Source organism: Gobius niger, assembly GCF_951799975.1.
Source record: "Gobius niger genome assembly, chromosome: 2".
NCBI lineage: Eukaryota > Metazoa > Chordata > Actinopteri > Gobiiformes > Gobiidae > Gobius > Gobius niger.
The window spans coordinates 18,486,441-18,513,559 of record NC_136853.1 but is presented as its reverse complement, the minus strand read 5'-3'; the positions used below and the strand labels follow the sequence as shown (position 1 = coordinate 18,513,559).

General features: G+C 40.7%; 1 protein-coding gene across 1 annotated transcript in view; it reads right to left on the bottom strand.

The window, feature by feature from the left end:
- Positions 1 to 2,711: 2,711 nt before the first annotated feature.
- Positions 2,712 to 27,119, bottom strand: part of glis3 (GLIS family zinc finger 3) — a gene marked incomplete at both ends in the record, with an annotated part of 27,688 nt that continues 3,280 nt past the window's right edge. The window contains 5 exons of the mRNA XM_079552261.1: positions 2,712 to 2,876; positions 4,320 to 4,430; positions 4,512 to 4,673; positions 7,686 to 8,796; positions 9,037 to 9,106. Of these exons, the coding sequence (XP_079408387.1) occupies positions 2,712 to 2,876; positions 4,320 to 4,430; positions 4,512 to 4,673; positions 7,686 to 8,796; positions 9,037 to 9,106 (1,619 nt within the window). The remainder of the gene's footprint in view (positions 2,877 to 4,319; positions 4,431 to 4,511; positions 4,674 to 7,685; positions 8,797 to 9,036; positions 9,107 to 27,119) is intronic.

The following is a 27,119-nucleotide window of genomic DNA, read 5'->3' as shown; positions in this document are numbered from 1 at the left end:
CAACTTTTTTTGAGGATCAGATCTCTCCTCTCTTATTACAAGTGTGCGAGGCACTGGCGAGCGGCTCTACCTCCATCATTTTATGAAGCCAATATCTCACACAAGTCGGGTACAGACCCTTTAGAACCCGACCCTTACTGGCCAATAAGCTTACTCAATGATTACAAAATCCGTGTGAAAGTTTTGGCTACACGTTTGGAAGATAGATATACACTTACAGCGCTTCATCAGCCTGTGTCACACGTTTCTCAAAGTTCTACATAGAGTCATTATTCATTCACTCCACACTCGATGGCAGTAAGTTAGTATTGTAGCCACAGTCGCCCTGGGGCAGACAGACCATTTACCATGTGGCTATAATATGCTGTTTATATCCTGATCTCCTCTGCTGGACATTAATAATTTCCTTTTTTTTAAATTTAAGCTGCCCCCTAGTGGCTGGAGTGAGCATTCTGGCTATTTCTGTCCATATAAAATCCATAACTCCGCACAGGAAAGACTTTTTTTTGACGTACTCAGAAATTCATGGTCTACAAAGGGCCATGTGTGTCACTTGTGACTTGTGTTCTAGTGTAAGGCAAAGGAAGCTGACTGTGTTGAGATAGAGAATCAGAGTTGTCCTGCTACCTAGTTACAAGCTTTGATTTATTCTTTTTTTTTAAATGGCAAGATATTTCAGTATTCACCCCGATTATACTTAATCATGAGTTCATCCCAGCACTTTGTGAAGTTGCTTTTTCTCAGTAGACAGTAAAAGGAATATATTTTATACTGCATCTTTTGATCATCTGCGTAACAAATATCAAATTGCTAATGCAGATTTTTCTTTTAATATATTTACAAATCCATAGTTTTGTTAAATCAATGTTCCCATCTTTTCCTTTTCAGTCTCCCAGATCAGACATGATACAATACTTTTTAAAGATCCATTGAAACAAAGGTGAACACAGCTTGTGACCGGTGCGGCCAGGAACAGACTTCACTAGCTCACACTTTTTTAAAATGACGTCTGATGTTTGTGGAACACAGTTATACCCTGATCCTGAACTTTTTGGAGTACTTTATGGAGTACCCCCAGTTACTGCTAATCTTGTTAACAAGCAGAAAACAATTGTCCCAGTGCTATCTAGACGACTGATTCAGCTAAATTGTAGTAAAAAAAACGTATATTAATTTGTTACATGACGTAATGAAGCACGTTCAACTGGAAAAAAATCTAATTTGAACTAAAAGGGTAGGAAGACGATTTCCGTCTGATACGTTTCTAGAGTACAAATTCAAGAAAGCAAAAGTGTAAATTTGAATTTGGTGCAGATCGGTTCATGTTATTTCATGAACTGACCCCCCAACCTTCACTTGCCTCCCCCTCCCCACCTGCCCTTAAGTCATTGTTATTATCATGATTGATTGATTGATTGATTGATTGATTGATTGATTTGTTCATTTACATTCAACCCATTTTTTCATTGTTGTTGTTATGTTATAATGTTAAACTCTAATAAAGAGAATGAAATAAAGAAATAAAAAGGAATCATTCAAGTAGAAAGAAACAGTGGTGATGCTATGGAGTATTGAAGGCAATTGAAATACACTTTTGGCAGGTTTATTGTAAATTTGCTCCATTCATCAACATTACACAGTATATAAAAATCCATTTGAAATGTCTAATTATAAAGTTTTAGCCAAGGAGAATTGGTATAGTCTTAAGACTAGACTCTACCAAAATAGAATAGAAAGCCCACTGATTACAAATGCCTTACTTCAACCATAGAAGCAGTTGGATTACAGAGCGTATCATTTTATTTCAGTGACTCAAGAAATGCTTTATTTCTTTTGTTCCAATTATACAATGCTCTTACGCCAAATGGTTCAAACACGATGAAACCTAGCATACCTATATTTATCTGGCAAGGATTGCAGCAGTGGCAGGTGGGAACTGTCAGGTGAGTTTTGTCCTTGTGGGGAACCTAAAAAAAAGGTATAACACTTAAAGGCTGTCCACTGCAAAAGCTAATGTTTCAGCGGTGTTGGGGAGTAACGAAATACATAAAGAGTGCACATTTAGCACACTTATTGAGTAAATATATTCCAGTGTAACAGGCCAAAGTACAACTCCTGTTTTGACTAAACCCTGGGTTAAAGGGGTCTATGTTTTTAGTGGTAGGGGAAACTAAAGAACCCGGAAGAAACCTTTGCAGACACGGGGAGAACATGCAAACTACACAGAAAGGCCCTTTCCAGGTGGGAATCAAACCTGGGACCTTGTTGCTGTGAAGCAAGAGAAAAGAGTGCTAACTGCTGCGCTACTGTGCCGCCCTCTCATCTGGGCGGGGGGTAATTTGGCCTGTTACACCAGTACAATTACTTTTTATTTCAAAGGTATTTAAAACAGTTACTTTCCTGTAATCAAAGGAATACCTCAGTGCTCAGTAATTAATTTTCAGTTTGACCCAATAATGCACATGTGCAGCACTGAGTCATGTGATCTTCTGTGATCTGCTGCACTTCTCCTGTGCAATTGCAAAGCACTTTTTTGTGTCCCTAATTAGTAGTAAATAAGGCGTTACAACCAGCATTGCCTACGTGTTTTTAATCATACCCATGAACAAAGTACCGGAATACCTTACAAAAAGACATTTCAATGCAAGTATTCAATACTTCATATAATTTCAAAGTTTTCTCCCCGACACTGTGCTTAAGTTAACAGATGTTCATACAACGGGCAGAAACCAACCAGAGAATATGTTGTGAGAAGCACCGGAGTGTGGATGCAGCCTGTTGTCCATCGTCATTGGGGACAAGAGGCTTGGCTGGAGCGGGTGGATGGTTAAACAATCTGTCAGTGGATCCTTATCAGTGTCAGCTGCTGATTTCATCTAGAAAGATTATACGAGGAAGGTTAAACAATATGTACTATTTTCATTTACATCTAATTTGCATTTGTCTGATAATATTTCCAGTTCCTACAATGACAAAACAATGTAGATTGCCAGTCATCCAAGTAGTTAATTTAAACTTCAAACATTGAAACAAAAAAACTGGATGTACATTTAAGAGCGTCACCAACAACTCAACCCCAGGTCCAGTTGTTTTGTTTTATTCTTTGAAGTCTTTACTACTATAGTATGTTTAACACTCAGGGTGCAGCTGATGTCCAGGTCGAGGTTCAGCAACACTATGAGATCAGACGTCTCAACTTTCTGAATGACTGCATGTTATTCCATCGATTCATTTCTTCTTCCCTGATGACGCGGGCATATTTCAAGATGACAATAGTAGGATTAATACGGCTCTCATTGTGAAAGAGTGGCTTAGGGCGCATGAGACATCATTTCCCATACATGGATTGTCACCATAGAGTCCAGATCTTAACCCCATTGAGAATCTTTGGGATGTGCTGGAGAAGGCTTTGCACAGTGGTCACACCCACAGTGAATGCATCTTTTTGGTCAGGCAGTGCTTTATATGATCTAAAATAAGGTTAATTGTGTTAAAAATGTCATTTCACCTGCTTATCTGTCATCACTGCTGTGAGTATAAACATATTCTCTGGGATCTGCATTATGTGTGAAAGCTTGCATAGATATTGACCATGACATAGCAGCTCTGCCAAGTCATTAATTGATTCACAGTGCTTTTTATTTCGACATTCTGTGGGTCTAAAATAGCCTTTGGAATTCTTTTGATGGCAGAACTATTCATTTCTTGCATAAAACTTCGAGCGTTAAACGTGTCAAACTACACAGCACAATAAACTTTGCAGAGCTCGATAATTCCACTTCACAGATGTTTTCAGTTTTTACTGTAATAAAGAAAGCAACTGATGTGGGAGACTGTGTAAAATGTCCCTTTTTAGTAACAACCTTCTTTGTCTGTATCTATGGCGACACATCTGCCACAACTCTAAAAGAGGACTTTTAATATGTTTGCCTTAAGAAATACAAAGTAATTAGTGACAAGAGGCAATGGCATGTTCTTCGATTAGTATTGCCTTTAAGTTAATTTAGAGACTGAAATTACCTGATGGCTGTACATATCAAACTAGAGCAAAGCGGTGCACTGTGAGGAGCACTATACAAACAAGCTTCCATGCCGACACAGTGTTAACGCTGCATGATTGTTTAGAATTTCAAATGTCGCTGAATTTTACGCGTTAATGATATTGGGACAAAATAATGAAATATCCAGGGAAGCAACACGTTTGAGTAATAGCAATAGCAAGAAATTGAAATTCCTTTCTTTGATTTGACTGAACAAATATTTAAATGTTCATAATGTTGTTGTCTTTTACCACTGTTGTCAGAGTTCGGGTGCCTTACCCTCTTCCGTAGCTGCTGCTCCTTTATCGAGTGGGATTTGATGTGTTTTCTCAAAGAGCTGGGATCGGTGTATCTCTTTGAACAGCCCGGCACCTGACACGCATACGGCTTCTTCACAACCACAAACACACATGTGCAAACGTTACCGCACTGGAATCACGTGTCTTCGAGGTGCTAAGAGGTGCGTCTCACTGTGTCCAGATGGGTGCGCTGGTGCTTGGCCCGGTCACTGGAGTTACTGAAGGCCTTACGGCATCCTGGGTGCTGACAGACATAGGGCTTCTCTCCCGTGTGGCTCCTTTGGTGGATCTTCAAGTTCTCCAGTCTAGAAAACGCCTTCTTACAGCCTTCAAACTGCACACACACATTATAACTTGGTTAGTACGAGTACCATCTCTCTTTGTTGCCCTGCAGTTGGCTCAGATGACTATTGAAAATACAATGCTTTACAATTCAGAACGCTAAGTTACATTCAGATCATTTTCCAAAGTAGATGCTGTTGATTTTTGAAGCTGTAATGACAACAATCAAGTAACAACATGCTAAATCTGGAGGAATAATAGACTTCACTGGTCTGTTATATCATCAGAAGGCTTTCATTAAACACACTTGCAACGTTGTACGGCATCCGACCATTGTAAAACCACTCCACACGTCACTTTAGAAGGGTCACATTAACACTTTTTGCAAAGAAATACAATATTCTGTGTTATAACCGTCTGCTCAGGCTAAACAAATCATCTATTTTCACATGTTAGGACTTTGCTCAGGATTTTTCACAGGAATGTGTTGACGCACCGACCGTGTCCAATTCTGTTATTCTTCCTCCCGAAACAGATTCCTCTCATACCGATTCCTGCATTCACCAAAAACTAACTAAACTGAATAATGTGTTTTTTTATTTCTCATTAATAATTCACTTGCCACATTCCTTTATGACCCACATACCAAGAAAATCATGTCGTGACGGGGATTTTAGAATATGATTGACAACGGAGCTTATAATAAAAATGTTTTTAGTATTTTTTCTTGTAAAATATTCACCCTATGGTCTGTATTCCACATTCCACAGTTGTCAATCTTGAAGCATTGTCTGTTCAGTTTATTCATATTGGATCCAGCGCGCCCATTTACTTTTTGGACCTGCGCGTCTTTACGATCCAAACATTAACCAAGCTCCATTAAACAGTCAGACTTTGGCAAATCTGCGCGAGACAAAAGGCGTTTCAATCGTGGGTAAAGAGTGTGGACAGACAGGTACAAGTCTGGGCCTGCCTCATAGCTGTGCCTGTAACTAGAGTCGCCATTGTTCTCCAGATGGTTTACCAGGACATCCTCAAACACAAATACTCATCGGAGCCCTTTAAAGGTGCATTATGTAACTTTTTATGCGGGGAAAATAAAGTTGTTATTTGTGCGTATTTGACCTTGTAGTGACCCAGCGGCTGTATGAGTGGTCGTCATGGCGCCTTTACTTTACATCACGGTTGCCTCTGGGCTGCTCCAGGATCAATTGTTTTGTAGGGTTTCCAGTGTGAGGGTCCATTCGCAGTGAAAACCTTCCAAACAATTGATCCTGGACCGTCCCAGAGAGCACTGTGATAGAAAGTAAAGGCGCCATGCTGACCACTCATACAGCCGCTGGGTCACTACAAGCTCAAATACGCACAAATAACAACTTTATTTCCACAGAAAAAAAGTCCATAGGTTAATAAAAGATAAAAAAAATAATAGTGAAGTGATAATAGTGAAGCATAATGTACAAAAAAAGTATTGCTCAGGTGCCTGTAACATAAACAAAATACAGTTCAGTTATTTATACCACCAAAAAAAAAAAAAGGAAAAGAAATTGCGATACTTGATAACTGTCTTGAATATTGCGATGACTACATTTTTGAGGTCTACCTGCCTCTGTTACAATCTCATACACCCTTTCAACTTTAAAATGCCACTTACTGAAATATTTGGCCACCCAATTGACACTACGACTAAATCAAATTGCGCTAAACTATGTCAGAAAAAATGCATACCTGTATCTTAAATGCATCAAGGTTAAATCAAATAACTTGTAAATAAAATGAATATACTGTAGTAGAGTACCATGACCCACAGTTTGAGAAGCCTAATGTATAACAAAGACACGGTTTAAATACGTGCGTTTGGCGACTGACCCGAAATCGCTGGTGTTACAAAAGGGTAAATGTGTAATGAGCAGTTTCTTTGTCTAATGACTAATAACGCTGCTGTGCCACAAAGACAAATGCAAACGCAGTGCCACTTCACGCGCATGACTGCAGATGAGTGCTATTTATTAGATATACATATCAGACACATCCAACTACTACTACAGCACCATGGCAACAACTGGCTGCTAAGTATTTTGGTACAAAAGGTCGACAGCAGGTATGCCCACGTTAATTATTGACAAGCTGAAAGCGGGGACAAAAGATACTTACTCAGTCAACAATTTATAGATTTTTATAGATGACGTTACAGCTAATTTTAACGGGAAAGCATCATTTAGCAGCTGTTGCACTTAGTCACTCTATGTTTGGTCAAAGTTGATAAACAAGCCCTTGATGAGAAGACAAGCATAAGGCCTGAAAGTAGGCAGACAAAGAGCCAGACTTGGGGCCATAACCTTCCCAGAACCATGGCCAAGTCTGTCAGACCCCTGCAGCTGACGGGCAGAGCGGCTGCCACAGATACGGCGCCACGCAATAATCTGAAGCTTATTTGTGCTGATTTATTAACTGCAAAATGAGCTATATCTGACCTCAGCTAATTACTTAATTGTAAAGCTGTGAATTATAGGGGAAGGTATTCTTGGGTTCACCTTGAAGGTAAACATGAATGAACAGACAACTAGCACTAACCAGGTTTAGATTCATTGTAGAGTTGAGCAATTCCACAATTTTTCTTTTTTTAAAGCAACATCTCTATAATAATATTTTCCAGAAGGATTTGTTGATAACTAATTCTTGGCATGATTGATTGAACTTAATCACGACTACTGAGATAGATGGGACTCCCGAAATGTTCGACATACACCCAAACCAAAGCGTTAGGCTTGCATCTTTGTTTTCTTTCTGAATCAGAAGATGAGCATTTATTGAAACAAATTAAAAATGTTCTGTTGTAACAAAAACAAATCCCAAGGCAGTGGCATAACTTGCACAACCCAGTTTCTAAACCGAACCAGTTCAACAATTAAATGATCATAATCAGCACAAATATGATTATAAATGGCCGTGGTGCACCAAAGCATCAGTGGGCAAACTCCTGCTCAACTATTCCCACTTGGATGAAATGCCAAACATGTAAGGAGTTCCCTAATGAGACAGAATAGTATTTTGCGTTTAGTACCGTGCACTTGTTGGGTTTCTCTCCTGAATGGATCCTCATGTGAATGAGGAGCTTGTATCTTGCATTAAAGGGTTTCAGGCTCCGTGGGCATCCCTCCCAGTAGCAGGTGAAGACTTCAGTCTTACACTGGTCCACATGGAGTTTCTCTATGTGCTTTACCAGCTCATCTTTTTGATCATAGACTGCACTGCAATCTACCCATCTGCACGTGTGCTCCCCATAATCTTCCACCTCTCCCTCCTCTTCCTCCAACATTGGGACCTGGGGGAAGAAGCTCATGCCATGTCTTAAAGGACCCCCTGGATTCTGTATATAGGAGTCTGTGTACAATTTGTTGTGTCGCCTGTGATGGTATTGATGGGAATGATAAGCTGGAGGTGGCCCAAATGGAGTTTCAGGTTCATGGATGGTCGTGTGTGGTGCCCTACTTGAATCCTGAAATGCCGTCAGGTTTGGATCGGTCCCACTGGTTTCTGTAACGTCTCCTTTGAGTAGGCACTGCTGCTCCACCACCATGTTGGCCATTTGGCTCTCAAGACCACTCCCCATTTCAAGAGTCTGCATGTGGTCACATTCGCGGTTAGTGCCGACAGCTTGTGAGGAGTCTTGTGTGTTGATGTGTGGCTGCGAGATTGAACAACCTCTTACACCAAGAAAATGACCGTAGCTGTCAGAATGGGCAGGCGACAGAGCGGGGTATGACAATGGAGAGCTTCGGGTGCCATTAATATAGGCCACTAGGGAGGTAGGCGAAGTGCGAATGATTGAGTTGAAGTCAATACCCATGACATCTGACAAGGGTGAAATAGAGAGGGCACGTTTCTTTGAGCATGGCTGCTTAGGGCTTGCTACGTCAACAGCAAACAGGTATGAGGGCAAGGAGGCGGAGGTACTTGTACCGCCTGATATAGGGGTGCCAGAGAGGGCTGTTTCTGGGGCATGGCTGATCTGCTCGCTGCCCTCAGAGGCCACCTGGGTGGAGCTCGGTGGAGGTCCCAGTGGAGGAAGGACACGGTAGCCATATGACCAGTCATGTCTGCTGCTGAACATAGACTGCGTCTCAAACTGGCTCAGGGTGGTGGATGCCAGTGACTCTCGGGAAAACAAGGATCTGCAACAAAAGGCAATGTTTTAATGATTTAAGTAGTTTTCAAAGCGGCATCACAACTACAACTGAACCAGAGTTTGAGGACAAAGCTATTCCTAATTTGAGGGCTAGACATCTCAGAACCTCAGCCATCTGCTTTCTGATTGGATACTTGTCTTGATAACCAAAGCAAAACTCAAAAACATACCCAACCTTTATAGTAAGACCTAGGTGGTTAGTTGAGGTATAATTGCAGAGGCCCACCTGGCATCGCTGTGGGGAGCTGCAACTGCGAGTGGATAAGGTGGTGGGTGAGGAGCAGTGCAGGCTTGACCTGAGATTAGAGGCAGGGGGTTGCAGGCTGCTGTTCGGTTAGCACCAGCTGGCTGTCCAAACACTTGCATAGAAGGTTTAGCCACAAAAAAACCTGCTAAGGCAAATGTTATATAGTTAGTTTTAGAGAATATTTCGCTTTCAAGCTTTGATACAGCTTATGATCTCATTAATGAGTGGAATTCCCGGGGCTGAGTTTACACAAAGACTTTCTGCACAGTCCTGCCACAGTCCTCACAGCTTTTTGGCTGTGTAGACAGACACGATATAAAGAGAGGTAAATTAATGACTGCTAACTCTGACAAACTCCTGTGGTGCTTCTGAGCCTGAATATCACACCAAATCCAAAACTAACATCACAATATATTCCATTATTAGTTTAAATGAAACTAAATTACTGGATTAACCTTTTAGACCAATTGGCTACTATATGTTTTCGTTACATTTTCCAATTTTTAAATTTGGAAGGATTCCCCTGAAAGGATATTTTAAAATACAATATACAATATATTTTTCCTTTGTCAGTTATAAAGACTAACGCTTGTGTGAGTTACTAATTGCGTTCATTTTCATCTAAATCACGCCTGAATGTTTTCATGATTGCTTTTGTAGATTGCTTTACAAGAATCTAACTAGTTTTCCATAAGGCACAATGGACTTTGCTTCAGCAAAATGCCACAGACACTTCATGCTCTGTTAACCACTAATGAGGTTTCACCTCCCTAGTTTTTTCTTTCATAGAAACTTTCACGCTAAGATTGTTGCTCTGTTAATTATTAATGTAAATGAGTCAAGTTCTAAAAAATATCAATCCATAAAAATAGCAACATTGTATGAATCATGCCATCATTGGCGTATCCTTGTTATTTAATTGTATTGATCATGAGTCATCGTGTTAGATCCAGCCTACCTTTATAATTTCTAGTCCTTTCTTCTTGCTCAGAGGTGTTTGACACTGAAACATTTCTGGCGTTGGTTAACACCTGTCGTCTCAGACTCAGTGAAGGCAGAAGAGCATGGCTGCCACTTTGTTTTCCAGAGGCTACTGCATGTTCCCCGGCTTGTTTGTGTATTCTGTCAGTACATGAGCTTGGACTCAAGTTCCTTTGTGGTATAATGGGACATCTGATAGACTGAGTCTGAATCAGACTTAAGGATGGAGATACACTGCAGGGAGAGATGAGGAGCTGACAACCCCTTTCACTCATCATGGCAAAGGAGATTTTCAGTGTGTGATCTACTAACACACAGAAAAGAGAGATATGCAGCAAGTAAAAGAGAAGCAGGTTACAAAGACAGTATACAATTCAACAATGCGATGTGTGACAGACTAATAGGGTTAAATAGGTTTCCTTAAGCACTTCCACAGTAATATGTTATGAATACAATATGAGACATTTGTTAATTATAATGAAGAAATACAGTTAGTAGTTATATAAAAGTAGACAGTGACATTTGAAGTTGAAATGCTGTCTGTTAACTTACCCTTTGCGGTCTTCTTAAAACTGTCCCATGAGCTGTTGATTCATTCCCTCACAGCGCGCGCCTGTCCCGGCAGACACATAGACTGGACCACTTCACGGCGCTGCTACTTTTCGATCAGAACAGACACAGAGTTTCAAGATTGAAGCGTCACATGTTTCCCCTGTTTTAAGGTAAAACTACTTTTTATTCCACGTTTTGACCTCCTCCGTCTGACGATCCGATGAGAAAGTTAGCCAAGATTTCAACAACAAAAGTATGGGTAATGTGTGACGTAGAGAACGTCAGGTGTGCGCAGCCAGTAACGCTTGGAAAGCCTGTCTCTGGCGTAAAGATGGACTACAGGAGTTAGGCTATAACATGCTATTGGCTATTTCTGTAGGCCTATTCATGTGCCAATGTAATGAATATGTTGCATAATCTGTGTATGCACTTATTTTTATTATTATTATTATTTTGTTTAACATGAATATTACTAGCGTACATTTTAGGATAGGCATGTGGCTGTTCGATTTTGGTGCGCTCATTAATCACTTATTACATTTCTTGTCGGCTACTTGACAACTGCATGTACCTGTACTGCCCTCTGGTGGTTTGAGCTCACATCATTTAACCTATTCTCGCGCGTGTAACTCAAACACGTGCTTCTCCGGGCATCATTTGGAGTATATTTAACTATTGACGTTCCCCCCCCACATCCAAATATTCCATAATTTATCATGGTGCAACTTCCACTGGCCTTTGATTTTGTAACATTATTTACTGTTCCTTCTTTCGCCAGCAGGGGATAGTATTACTACAGCAATTGGAGGCTGTGACATTTTCTAATCCATTAGGACTACGACTTTGAAAGAGGAAAACATAAATGAAATTGCGCAGAGAGTGAAGGTCATGCAGCTCCTTGTTTTGTAGTATTCTTGAAAAATGACATAACAAATAAAAATAAATGCAACATGTTCATTTCAGATTATTAAAAGGATAGTGCACTTGTGATTAGTGATTATTATTGTATCATTTACTTGCACAGTATGACTTTAAAGTTGGCCTCAGAGGCTCTTGACACAATGATTTAAATGTATAAAAAACATAAAGTGGACCTATAACCATCATGTTATCCAAAGAGTCGAGGTTAAAGTGGTTATGTAGTCCTTTTGTTTCACTGCTTAAGGACCGCTAAACGTACCATTGGCAGACAAAAGAAATGTGACATTAAGTCTTTCTCGTGAGTGAATAAAACCATATGTGTGACATCACCGTCCTTACAAGTCCAAGACCTTCTTTGCAAATGGGAAGTGATTTGCAAAGGAAAGGAGGAGAAAGGGGCTGAGTGCAGGGGAAAGAAGGCTTAAAAAACGAGGAGGTGACAACTAAGTGTTGACCGCTGGTGAAGAGCTCCATTTGGAGTAGAATTAATGCTGTAATAGAGCACTTACTGAAGGCATTTTGTACCTCTCTCCTCTCCCACAGTGACAGCATCAGCACTTCTGGAACCGGCAAAGCGTTCATTCCCACGTCAGAATGAAGAATCATCAGTGATTTCTCTTCAAGTTATATTACAATAGTCACTTAAGGTAATGCACTCAGCAGTGAACCTGTGATTAATTAATCTGCTTTTGATTTGCTAATGACAGTTCAAGTGAAATGGAAGGTTAGTGAAGGCAGTGTTGATCCTTTTAAGAGCACTATAGTGCCAAAGAGACAGGCAACACTTCATTAGGGCTATACCTCTTTATAATTGCCACTGTGCTCAAGTTACAGCAACAGCACTTCCTCTGCTGTTGCTAAATTTTAAATGCTTTGTTTAAGTGATTGTGAGATGATTTCGAGCCAATGAGTTAAAAAAAAAAACTCCAAACACAGTCGAAGCCAAAGTGAATGGTGGACTTCCCAGCCTAAGTTCTGTCTCACAGCAAGAAAGTCTTTGGATTGAATCGACATGTGACCTCTGTGTGCGGAGGTGCCGCTCACCTCGTAGGCTACTGTGGCTTTCTCCATCCAGTTATAGGATCACTTTCCCACTGGTTCCCCTGTAGGGGCATTAGAGGATAGGTCAAATGAAGAGCATACATCACAGTGTATTTAAAGGTCAGCAGGTCCTAAGCCTGGCACCAGTTTACAAGTCTGATTAATCAACATACAAGTCCAAATAAGGATGGGCATCGATACTACCACTCTCATCGATACACTTTATCGATCCTGTACTTTAACGGTGCGCTTATTGGTTATAATGACAGCGGGTTTCGGTACCCAATCCCTAAATCCAAAATAAAAGTATTTTTGCTAATCTATGTAATTTGCTCAAATTCCACATCATCAGAGTTTAATTCTCCAGTCAAAACAAAACTCCTCATGAATTCACAAATCCAACGACTTCTCAAGACAAATATGCTCAATTCATTAGTTGAGAAGATGAGCCCAATTCCCTCAAGTTAACTTACCCTTGAAAATACTACTAGTATAGTAGGACTACTAGTATACTACTTCATAGCCTTCGTCCATGTGCTATTGATAAGGTACAGGCAGGAGAAAAAACCCATCCATCTATCTCTTTGCTCTGTGCGCTGTCAAGAGCAGCAGCAGATGAAGATGAGTGTGGAAGAGATGGGCTTCTGAGCGCCTCATGGCTCCATACATCAATCTCATCCGACGCCTCTAATAACCTTTACAGGAGCTTGTGTGCGAGGCAAAGGAAACGGCATGGTAGTGGGAGCATGGATTCAACTTTCAATTTTGCCTGCTCCCTGCTGTTATAAAAAAGGAGCAACTAATAGAAGAGAGCTGACACAACAGAGCCACACGAAGTTTCAGGCCACGGGCTGTTTTTTAATTTAGGCTCACTATGAGGGTAAAGCCTGTAGGTGCTGAATATGATAGTGTTGATAATCCACATGATATCATAAAGTACAGAATAGATCAAAACTGTCATGGTTTTGAAACATAAAATGTTTTCTCTTGTCCATGGACAAAACACTCTGGGCACCACTGATTCACACAGCAAGTGTGGTAGAGGAGAATTTATTATATTTAAACAAAAAATAAGTAAAAGCTACTGCGATATTGCACCAACTTCTACAACTACTAAATACTATGCAATGGAAGCATATATATTATACAAACATGTCTAAGATTCTATAGCAGCACCACAGAATGGTTATTCTTCAGAAGAACTATAATTATACATTTGAACTAATGATTTCTTAGCATTATAAAATACTTTCATTAGATTTTCTGCAGTATATTTAAGCCACTTTGTGGAACATTACAGGAACCAAGAGATACCAAACAGCAATGCCCTGGTACATTACCAAACATGCAGCAACACCACACATGCTCCTCTACTCAACTACTAAAGGATATACTTTATAACCTAATGTTTGAAAACATTTAGCAATCAATGCAGAATCTGCATTGTTTTGTATTTTATTTAATGGGGACATTTTATGTTATGAAATGCATTTTGTAACACAGTTCTCATTCTTAGCATTTGCATTAAGGAAGAGTTAATTTGCAAAAGCAGATAAGTGCCATCTTTACAAAGCAGTTTTTCATTACCAGATTTGTTTCAGTGTCATAAAAATGCAAATTAACATAACTTTAGTTTCATGTGTGGACTACAGAAACAGTCACCCAAAACATAATTCAAAACTGAGATATCTGCATTTGCAAATGAACTCTCAGATATAACACAGAAAACCAAATCGATTCAACTGGACTTTGTTTTTTTACATACTGTAGTTGCCTGACGTTTCGAGAATCATCCAATTCTCTTGGTATATTGGGTGGTGACATACTCCAAGCTCACAGGTGTTGTAGAACTCTGGTTAAATTCCAACAAAGATTATATACTGTATCGTCAGATATAGTTCTAATCCCAAAGTCAGGGATCATAATCCCTCAGGCTCATAAACAATTATTATTACTACTCTTGTTGATTTTGGAGACTGTGAAAAGTCAGAATCTGGATCCTGGCCATAATTCAATAGTGACAGTTATCTTCTGACACACATGTCGTCTCTCACTTGAAATTTCATTGCCCTATAAAATCTATAAGACACTCATTTCCACATGTCTATGGTGAGTGTTACCGGCAGGGCACAAAAGACATGTGAGAAGGTCCAGACTTTGGAGATAGTGTCATTAGACCCCTGCCTGTAGCCCCCTGGTCAGGCTCCTCTCACATCAGTCTTCATTAAAAAGGCTGCACTCTGAGCAGATGGTCATTAACAGCACCCCCCTTTACTCTGCACCCTCCATGCTCCAGGACACTGCCTAGAGGACACCCACTGTCCCATAGGAGTCCTACAACACTTTTGACAAGAAGCAGGAAGAATAAGCGATGCCAGAAAAGGCAACTGTGTAATGATCACTTTGGGCTTTTCATAAATCATTGGTGAAATCCTTTCCGAGTGGTACGGTGTGAGGTATGGAGATGGCCCAGGTGGAACATAATCATGTAAGGCCTATGGCACAGGGGTGTCAGTGGTGATGGTAACAAATAACTTTGAAATACCTTTCTTCATCTATGGAATTTTGTCAAGGTCACCATTTACAATTTAGTCTGATTCATGTTGGTTCATATGTACTCCAAACAAAAAGGATCAATAAAAAAGATGGATCAAATGGGAAATGCTTGTTAGACACGGTATCACATTCGGCTGACATCATGAGAGAGAGAAATCAACAAAGCATACCTTAAAGCAGATCAACTAGCTTTGATTAACAAACACAATCTGCCTTTAATTAATCACTTTAAAGAAACTGGAGCATAGTTTTATGTGACATGGTCGATGTAGGGCCTTTATTTAATAGTACCGTATTTTCCGGACTATAAGTCACACTTTTTTTCATAGTTTGGCTGGGGCTGCGACTTATACTTAGGTGCGACATATATATCAAAATATATAATTTCACATATTTGCTATTTTCCAACTGACAACCACTAGAGGGCACTCTAGGCTCGTGTACCAGTATCTGCTACTCCTGTACCGTACTGTGAGGGACTGGTGGAACGCGGAGGTTACTGTTACTGCAGTGAAGAAAACAAAAAAAGCTAATCGCGGGATAAAAGCTCGATGGCCACAGCCAGGAACTTGTTCACAAATGAAAACTTGAACAACGTGCTGCCGGGAGAGGCTTGTCAACAGTGCAGTACCTCCATTCCCAGGTAGTTGCCAATGGAGCAACTTACACTCCAGAGCGACTTATGTATATGTTTTTTTTTTTCTTTCTTCATTATGCATTTTTTGGCTGGTGCAACTTATACTTTGGAGTGGCTTACAGCCCGGAAAGTAACTAACAACATCACCAAACAGGACATAAATTGGTTTGATAGGTCTTCTACTTGTACATACAATGCTTGACCACTTTGACGTGATTTTTATGTCCTTTATTACAGCAGTACATGAGGAAAAGCAATGTTTTTCCCCGACTGGTCCAATCAAGAGAAGATTGTAATTGGTATATAGACCCATAATTGCTCTCACAAAGGGGGTTAAAATGACCTATAGAGGGGACTGCATGCACAAACGTCACTTTCATTCTAAACGTCTTTGTTCAATACGCTGTGGCAAAATCAAATAATAACACATTTCATAACTCAATAGCACCAGAATTTTGACACGTACCTTGGACTGTTATTGTCTCCAACCAAGTCAGAACAATGCAGAATGACAGGTTAAACTGAAAAAAAAATTATTTTATCATAAAGTTGCCAGGCCTGAGTCCTACAGTTGTAACTCCAGTGTCAGTATGAATAAGCTGAGTGTCATGTCCTTAGTCCTGTTGAATACCACTCCAGCAGCAGCTAACATGGCTCCCAATTACTCCCTAACTGAGCATGGCTTCAGACACGCTCAGGTATTACCGATCTCCATCATGTTCATTACAGGCCAACAGACGCAGGTGTCCTGGCCTCTCCCAGTGCCACCACGCCGTTAATAACAAAGAGGCGCCATGGTGTATTTCCTTCCTAATGATGCTAATGATGAAACTCACCATAGCTTGAGCGGCGTCCATGACATGCATACACGGTGTTTGCTGTTTTGCGTATCGTACGTGAGATGTCAATGGTCACTCAGTGAGAGGTAGAGCACTGACCATTTGTTACGTCCTGATTATCCTCTGCTGTCACTCTAACAAGCAGGACCAGATGACAAATAATCCTGAACGTCGATTGTACGGGGGAGGTGACATGCAGTTGGCCGTGATGGTATTTTTGTCTTCCAAGTGTTTGCAGAGGTCATCCTTGTCTATGTCGGTGGATGTGCAATACAAACAGTTTGAAGAGCATGTTGGGATGCCCTCATTAGTCAATGCAGTGATGGCCTGTTGTAGCACTATAGGCTGACGCTCACTTTACAAAAAAAAAAAGCCCACAAGATCTCAAAATACTTCAAGCGCGTTGAGAACAGGGTGGTTTTCGTACCCTCTGGCACCTGGCCGGGGTCACTCTATTAGGTGGTCTGATTTACATATAAATTGAACACCCCGTACTATACACCTCCTTAAACTAATCAGTTTCAATAATGCATCCCATTATCTGTCTTACATACTTCTCCAAGCATTTAATTTACCTCTTTGGCATTGTCTTATGTTTCATTATGTTGCAGCAATATTTATTAAAATTCATTTAGCTAACAACGCCCACTTGTACGGCCCACTTTTTACATTTCCCGGTGTGATCTGAGCGACTACGTGTCCTGGGGTGAAATAGAAAATGGTGGAAATTCACTGGGATATGAAAAGCAATCATATTTTCTGTATCAGTAAGCAGGTCTTTGGTAGCTGGGGGTCATTCCTGCGCTTCGTTGTTGCTTGGGGAGGCATTTTGTATGGGCCCCCAAGGCTCACCTAGTTAATTAACTTCCTTTTCTATTAGAACTGTATAACTGGTGACTTTATTCTTACATCGAGCCAATTCTCAGCTCTCTCTAAGGGATTGACAGACTGCCAGTCTTTCAGGTTACAAGTCGGTGATTTTATTGTCAGCTGGAACGCGCAACCCCCATTGTATACATACAGTATTCAAGACGTGATGAGACTTTTCATCGAGTCCAAAATTACAAACTTGAGGATTGTCTACGAATTGTAAATGTCTCCGATGCTAGAAACAGATCTGTGAGTGAGAGCTAAATTTAAAATAGGAAAGGTGTCATGAAAGTTGGAGAAAGTTCGATAAAGTAAGCAGGGAGTTGTCGTGGTGATGGAGGAGAGGAAGGAACATACTCTAGATATAGCAGTCTGTGGGAGTGTGTGAGACTTGATCAACAGCAAAGTGATAAGAAATTGCATAAAACCTAGTGGAGGTGAGATCTTGCAGATTAGAAAAATAACCCTTTCGCCGCCAAAGTCGCAGACAAATCACATCACCCATTTATGCTTTCACCTTCACAGAGCAAAAGCTGTGATCGTCGTAATAAGCCTTGTGTTTTATTTTTGCATCGCTGCTCCTCGTGTACAGCTCAGTCCAAAATCCAAGATTCGAGCGAATTTCACAAACAGGGCCCAAAGCAAACTTATAGTAATTCAGCCCCTCCAAGAATCCTGCAACTGCCACGTAACTGTTCCAATAAGCTACAATTTCCTTGCAACTACTGCACAATTCTGCAACTTCTCCGCAGCTAAAGTCACAGTTTCTGATCTATTAAATCCTTGTTAAATTTGCCCATTCTAGTGGTGTCAATGCTCGAATAGGCAAATAAAGTTCCTCCTTTAGAGCAGCTAAAGCATGGGTACTCAGGGCCTTCAGGAGCACCTGGTACTCTTGGGGGACTAGAGTCAGTTTCAGGGGCCTGTTGACACCCTGCAGCCAGACATGGAGTACTGAGTAATTTTAATATTGTTTTTAAATACTCTTGCTCTTATTCAGGTCTGGTTAGAGCAGGAGAAGCACTAGGAGCTTATGGAGACTTCTTAACTGGACAGCAGCACCTGGAGAGCTCTTACCAAGATATGAGGTACAATTTTTGAACAATATTTACAGATTCTCCTCTAATAGAGACCTGGTTCTCCTTTATATGTTATAACCAGAGCATTACCAGGGCTTCGGGACAGCTCTTATCCATGCAGGCAAGGAGACTTTTGTCAGGGTCGTATTTCAAATCCCCCATGTTTGGCTATGGTTGTTTAGGTCTCTGTGGATCTATGGGACATCTGTAGACAGCCCCAAGTGGCTTCAGAGCTCTTGTACCCAGGCTTGGAGCATCATTTTAGGGGTAATATTTCGCATTTTGCCCATTTTCGGCTATAGGTCTCCTGGACACAGGTTGTTCATTCCCCAACAGCCAGAGGAGCTAAAAGTGATCTCCCCAGACAAAACACACCTTTCCAGGCTAAACGTATGGCTCTAGTCAGTTTCTCAGACCTTATTTTATAACTAGAAGTATAGAACTATAATTTTTTGAAAAGATCTGATGCCTGTAGACTCTTGAACCTACATTTATCCATAAAGATTTAGGATAGATTTTGTGTGAATATGAAAACGTTCTGTTGATTATTTATTTATATTTACATCAATGTTCTTCCATCATACTTAGCCCAAGAGCAAGGGATGAACGCTCTAGAGACTGACCTTTTTGTAGAGTCACCACAATCTAGGCCTTGTCAAACATGCCTAAATATTTATGTTTACTTCTGCAAAACATTACTCACCAATGTTGAGGTAAAAACGGTGCACTTGGCATTGTGTATTCCTCCCCTTGCTGACAAATCCTTGTGGTCTTAATACGGCTGACCACTCGACAGTTGTGTAAATATCAGAGTCTGCTCTGCCTGATTAGTATATCTAGACCAAACCACAAGCTTCTGTGTGACATTTTGATTTGAGCAGCTTGATGCAGTTATGGCTAGAGGCATTTGTTGGGTCTAATAGTGTGGCTGCAGCAGATGTAGGCATGTAATCAAAACATTGTGTGACTTGCATGCTATAATTAACCAATAATACACAAGTGCGTGGAAATGAACAAGGCTCGAATATAAATGTCTGCACTGTTTACTATGAGCAATCCGGGCAATCTGGGTTTGTTTGCCCAGATATTACACAAATGTCCCAATGGCTATAACATCATCAATTGGGTTATGTTGACGAGGCATAACAGTGAATTCATGTGTCGAAACCAGAAAAAGATGAAAGAAAAAGATTTCAGTTGCATTTTTCCCATGGCTTTTCTCATCAGTGATGAACATTTGGAGCATCACATTGTTTTTGTATCAGCTGTTGCCTTACAGGGTTTCCCCAAATATTGCTGATTTGACCAAACATTATCAATGACACAAATATTAAACAGACAAACTAGGCCTTTTTTATTGAGTGAATTTTGTTTTACTTTAAAATCGACTGTACATTATCTCTCTGTGCATTATTATTTGTTTATCAAGCCAACTATTTGCTGTGCCTCTGAAAAAATATAGAAATGACAAACTCAGATACACAATTAGTGTTTTTGTAATGAATCCCATGTTAGCTGATTAGTAATTATTGATTCCTGCACATGACTGTTGTAATCAGTAGCTCACTGCTTTTAGGTTCAGGGCGTCAATGAATCATCTTTCATCCTCCATAATGTCACCAGTGTCCAACATGTTCTGTTCCAGTTTCTGTTCATAAATAACTGTATGTGCTGCTTGTGAGTGTGCTGCTGTATGTTGCTCTGGGAGAGAGATTGAGAGAAAAGGCCACAGTCCTCAACTCCGCACTTGACGTTCTGATTATGATGTTCGCTTTGCAAAGTCATGCGGTCGTAATTTTCCAACACATGATTAGCTGAACAAAAAAAAAAGTTGTTGACAGTCTCCACGCGTTTCAGACGCCGCTGCTCTCTCAGTCCGCCGGTCTTAAGTCCTTTTCAAACTTTGTTGAAAAACGTTTACAAGGCATCTGTAGAATCTGCCTTCCCTCAGTCTCCTTCGCTATACGACACCATTACCTCAATGGAAATGTAGTTCTAACGTGTTTAAAGGGACTAAAAGCAAGTTGGTCATTTTTATACTCACTACTGCCACCTCAGGTCTTTTGTGTAACTGCAGCTTCTATATTAAAGGGGGGGTATTATGCAAAATCGACTTTTTCAAGCTTTGTTATTATGTCTACCCTCATTAAAAACTGAAGTGTTGCCTTGGCACATTCACGTATTTTTGAGTAATCTGTAAAAACTCTGATGGCAGCCATTTTAGGGATAGGTTTGCCTGAGTCCTCCTAGGAACGCCCCCACCTCCTGGAGACGCCTCCGAGCTTTCGTCACCAGCCGAGTAACCAACCACTGCTCCTCAGCAGAACCCCCTCCCCACTGATGCCACAGACAGCGTGTGGAGGGGGCGTGTCGGAAAGGGTCAGAGGTACTTAAAGAGACAGAGGCCTATTTCAAGACATTCACTACAGCCATTTTGAGAGCATTTTATACAAGGCAGTTATTCTAATTTACTGCATTTACAGACCAACAGAAGGTTTCGTCATCATTGTAGTGTGATATAGACTGGTGCTATGTGATTGAAAAAAGCATAATACCCCCTCTTTAAGCTTGTGCATGACGCCACTTCGGACTCGAATGAACACCTTTTTGAGTGACAGTGCAGGAATTTAGAGGCAGTTGTGGTGAACAGGTCTGAGCTCCTTCTACACATTAGGACATGGCTGGAACATGTAGGGGGAGGAAAAGACTTAGTTTTAGCATTTTTAAACTCCGTATAGTCCTGTTAATGCAATTTATCAGCGAGCCACTTATAATATAAGTAAGAAATCTTCTCGAGGGCCAACAAAAAATACTTTCAGGGCCACATTTGGCCCCTGGGCCGTGTGTTTGAGACACTTCTAATGTCTAATGTGAAGCAGCCTCTCAGGCGCCTCCAGTTCTTAGACCTTCCTTCACGGCAAGGTGAAAACTCAAAAACCGGGAGGGAGAAAAACATAAACCTGGAGGAGAACCACAGTGAATGAGGATCCTCTAACTTATGGGGATATGTTGAATAGGGGTGAAGGGGTGTAACCTCATTGTGTTCCAGCAATTGCTTGTGTTGGGGTACCAATGTTATGTTGACTGTATACGGTAAATACTTTGTTGCTTCTTCAACAGCTGTTTAACTTCACTGTGGTAATATGAAAAATATTTTGACACAGTGGATTCCAAATATCAAATGCACTGAGGTATATAGTGAGCCTTACATCCACAAATAACAACAATAAACTTGACAACTTCTCTGGCAAAAGTTCTTCATAGTTGACACACAGTGACTAATGCAGTGTTGGTGTGAACATTTCCCACACTTCTATTAACACCAGTCCAAACAAAGTATTTATATATGACCGTCTATTAGCATGAAGCAGAAATGTAAGCAGACTCCAGCCTAATGACTTCCTCATCTGGGAAATGTTCTGTTAGTAACACAAAGTGACTGAATGTTTACACTACACTTTTGACTTGTCCCATTTAGTTTGGGTCATAAATTAATCATACCACTTGAAGGTAATGTTCTGCAGTCGTGGGAAAAGAGCTACACTTTTTCATTTTTCCAGCTGAATCTATTTTGCCTGAAAATGAAAGGTTTATTGTTTACTATTTCCATTCTGCCACTTAATCTATAACTCATTCGGCAACATGATTACTACTGACCAAAATGGATTGTGTAATAGGTAAAAATTCAGAAACACATTTACAGTTGAAAAGAAAAACGAATGATGAAGATATATGTTTCACACACGTTCCCTCACTGTTACAGTAAGACCTGGTTAGGATGGAAACAAAAGCGAACCCTCCAGTGCGCTATATTCTGTTCATGTGAATGTTTCAAATGCTAGAGGTGCTGACACACTCCTCCACACGACGGGCCTCTCATCGTCTCATCCATCGCCTCACAGTTCAGAAGGCTCTGCCAGCAGATTAATGAGCTGTCGAAACCATGTACCTGTACACACCTCTGCAGTCTGATGTTCTGAGGCCTGTGCGAACAACTGTTGATGTTCATAACCATCATCAATCCCACCCGCTCACCTTTTCATTGTGCCCAGAACGTGGTGTGAAGGAGTTGGCTGTGCCTCCATGTTCTTTAATTCCAAACTTTATGGAACATGAGGTGAATCAAGGTCAACTTTATTTCTATGACACATTTACAACACCCACAACAATAAACCACCAACAACAACAAAGACCTAGAGATACAAAAGCACCAAGACAAGGCATAATTAAACTTTCAAGACTAAAAAATAGACAATACCACGTGCAGAGGCAGGTTAGGCAAGGCAAGTGTATTTGTAGAGCATAATTCATACACAAGGCAGAACAAAGAAAGCAGATAAAAAACAATCCATGATAAAACATCAACATGAAAATGTATTAATTACAGTAAAAGGCAAGAGTGCAGATAAGATACTTTCAGTGTCATATTCACGGGTAAAAAGACCTGTTTTCAGCCTGGATTTGAACGTTGTCAGAGTTAAGGCCTGTCTCACATCCTCATGAAGACTGTTCCAGATTTTAGCTGCATAAAACTGAAACACAGCCTCACCGTGTTTAGTCCTAACTCTAGGAACCACCAGGAGACCCCTCCCTGAAGTTCTCAGGGCCCGAGATGGTTCATAAGGCTCTAACATGTCAGAGATGGTTCACACATGCTACACTGTTGACCAGTGATCTGTGGGACCTCCACGCCGCATACACTTTAATGTGTTGCCCACAAAAAAGAAAAGATTTGAATCATATACAAGGCTGCATATCTTGTTGTAGTAACCCTTGGAGAAATACTATTGAGTTTAGAAGAACTTTGAAATATCAACATTGATAACTGCACAATGGAAATGCATAAAACTGTTATAATCAAGCTTTAAAGAGATTGTTGAAAGTGTTGCACCATTCATTTAGTTATTGATTTGTGATATTTCTTTTGGCCTTTGTTCTTAATTGAACGGGACCATGCTGCATGATGGTGTTAAAGAGTGGGGAGAAGTCAAACCATGTGCAGAACTTTAGACTGTGAAGAGGCCCACTCTAGAGCAGAGGCTCGTAGGTGCTGGTCTGCACAGCTGTGGTGTGAGAGCAGAGGCAGGTAGTGGTTGATCAGATGAGAGTAATAGATGTGCTTAGCGTTAATCAATGTCGCTCAGGGGCTCATTGAGCAGTGCACTCAGCATCCTGCTTTTGTGTCAGAGAGCCTTTTAATCTAATTGGACATTAAACTCTTGTCATTATTCCTCATGCTCGCAGACTTATTTATAGCTCTGCTGCGTGCCTGTCTTTACCTTTTCATTACAGAATGCCAGTCTAAATCAGTAAACTCATTAAACTGGATGAATCAAAGGAGAAGGGCTGAGTGTAGATGAGAAGTGTCATCTAATAAATGTGTGTAAGACTGCGGCGCGAAAGCACATAAGTCATGTTGTCTATGGCGGTGGTGTTATCAGGTGAGGGCACTTCAATAATAACGGCCTTTCACAAAGGCAAACATCAATGCTGCATTTTAAGACTGGGCCCAGAGAGGCGAGATTAGCTCTCTGCAGTCGACAGAAATCTAACTTCTAAGGCCGTAGCTCCAGGGGCACACAAATGTCATTGGCGCAGTGTGTCACAGTATGATGCAATTTCTAAACCAGCTTTATTCATTGTGGCTTTGAAACGTGTGTCTGCAGCTTTATTAACCGCACAGTTAATTGTCCTAGGTATATGACACAATGTTCAGGGGAGAAACCAAAAGTTCTTTCTTATTTTTTATACGATTCTGAAGTGGCAATATTTTGTGATGCACAGGATACAGAGGCATCGTTCTATAAGGGAAAAACTGAAATAAAACAAAAACATCCATTTAGTATGCTGTTTGACCTTTGCCTTTGCACATGGGGTATTGTATCGTGACATTATTTGGCAAAATCCATAATAAATTCATAATGTAGTTAATCAGTGTAACTTGTTTACTTCAATAAATCCTTTTCATAGTCCTTCTGTAATACAAGTGTTAATGGGATGATTGGGGTGTTTTTGATTCTATTTGTTTTCTTGTATTTATGCAACTGTGAAGCACTTTGAGTTGCCTTGTGTATGAATTGTGCTCTACAAATAAACTTGCCTTGCCTTGTCTTTTTCATCTCCCCCTGGTGTCTCTGGCCAGTAAAACCACAATTGCAACTTTGCCTGCACCGGGTCAGAGGCGCAATACACACTAATGGAATCATGAAGAAGAAGCTAACAGGCTAATGGGCAGAGCTAACTGTGGGCTAGCACCACTTAAACAGTATCTACAGCCAAGTCTGAGTGATAAAAATGATCTCCATCGTGTAATTGGATGTACAATATCCCTCTGTCCCTTTGTCTTTCCTGTCAGCGTAGTATTTACTCTCACAGACAATTAATGAGTAAAAAAACGCAACATGCTACGGCACTTGCAGTGGCGCTTATGGCCTCTAGGGGCATGAGTTACTTACTTTAAAGTATTCCCATGTTTATCTTACTAAAACTAGATATGGTTGCAGTATTCTCAAATACAGGGACATTTCCCATTTCCCTGAGCAGCAAAGGGTGACTATTCATGGTCGTTTAAATGCGGTCTTAAAATGGAAATGTACTCGACTTGTTAGGAGATGTAATCACCGGCTGTTTGAGTTCAGCTCTCCCAAATGTCTCATCTTCCTCTGAGGTTGTTTAACCACTATCTTCAGTCCCACCACCTACTCATACGCTCTGCGCTCTCCTTTTGCAATTTTGCATTTTATCATTTTCTTTTTACTTGAGCTACGATCCATTTTTGCACAAGTCAGAGTGTGTGGGCGTCCTTGGATTTGGAGGGTTTGTTTTTTGATTGTTTCTCTGTTGGGAATTTTGAAAGCTTTAAACTTTTGATGGTCAGATCCTTTTTTTGTCATCACAAAAAAGGCCCGGAGACAGAGAAGAATGAGATTTAATTATGTCTCAGACTTAGCACTTGGGGCTGTCATAATCACTGATAAATTGTTGCGAGAAGTCGATTGAACTGAACAGAATAACCGTAAAGTGACGTTTTTACAGTCCTGTTTTGGTTTGGCGCCGGCCTGTGCATCTTTCCCTGTTCGCAGTGTGTCGTCTCATTACAACAATTACAGCCTGTGAACATTTCATTAGCCTAAAGTAATACGTCTTGGCTTCGACGTGCTTTTATTGTGCTGAGGCCGGGGTTTTCATCATCCCCCTCCCCGGTCTGGCCCCTCCTCTCCGGTCAGCCTCACCCCTCACTGTCAACGCTAAATTAATTGTGTGTTTGTCCTATGCTTTTCTCACAAATGAATTTGTAAGAGTCACCTCAGCCGTGAATGAAAAGTGCTGTGTGTGTGCTCTGTCCAAGTAACTGCTTATCTGCAAAGTAAAAATATGTTTGGCCTGCAACCCTGGCAAATAAAACCTTTGATGAGTCATATCGGTTGTTATTTTATGCATTGATGAAATGAGCAAATATTACCTTGTTTACCAAAGTGAACACTTTTGGGTTAGTAGAATACTGCCCTTTCTAAATCTTATCACGGTATGCCATGTTTTTAAGTTCATATATTGATAACATTTTACATGATGTAAAAGTTGTTTATGAATATGTTTTGTATTGGTTCTCGAAATGATGATCCAATCAGAAGGTAGAATAAGCTTCCCACTATAGACTTTGACACCATAGACTTAAAGACTGTCATTGCCATAGACATATTATCAATAGACCGTCATCACTCACTCCTCCCTGTTTGACAAAATAACTACATTCAAGGGGGAAATCATGGTGGATTTACAGACTCCTCCTCCTCCTTAGCTCTGACGAAGCCTGTTCCTAAAAAGGGCATAAGGGCGGGATCTTCACTGTAGACTCGGCCCTTGTGTGACGTGTAGTTCGGTCATAGCCGCGCAGCTCCAATGCTAACACTCCGGCCCTCATTTGTATATGAGATTTCTTAAATTTTACTTATGAAAACCATCCTGGTTCCTTTAGTTGTGCCTAACCCAGCGTTTTCACAGGAGCAACCTATAAAAAGTTTTTAAGAAATAGGCACCAGGCTTTACAGTTGTTTAGAACGTGTCTTAAGTCCAATGCCATGCAATGTAAAACTAGCTTGTTCTGCCGCTACTATATGGAGGTACTGCAGCAATGTCGGCCCCTAGCGTCGTCGTCGCCAATCTCTGCTACAAGCAGCCATTGGTCATTGCTCCCTCCTCCCCATTTACATGAATTACTCCATTCAAAAGAGAATCCATGATGGCTGCTCAATCTCCTCCTGCAGAGTATGTACCGAAAAAAGGGCAAAAGGTGTGAAACTCCGCCCCTGTGAGGCGGGCTGAGCAGCAACAAGCCTCCACATTTCTCCAGGGCCTGTCAATCAAAGCCCAAAGCTAAAACTTTAAAATAAATATAACATAACACAGGCACAGTAGTTTTTCATAAAACAGCTGCTGGTGATGTCACTTCCCCTGTGTTTTCCGCTCTGGGTAAGGATGTTCGGATTGGGCAAATGCTGCTGAAGCTCTAGTTCCCAACTTCATAAGGATCTAACAGTTTACCTTACCACGTCTTAAGGGTTAGGAGCTCGGATCAGGACATAGAAG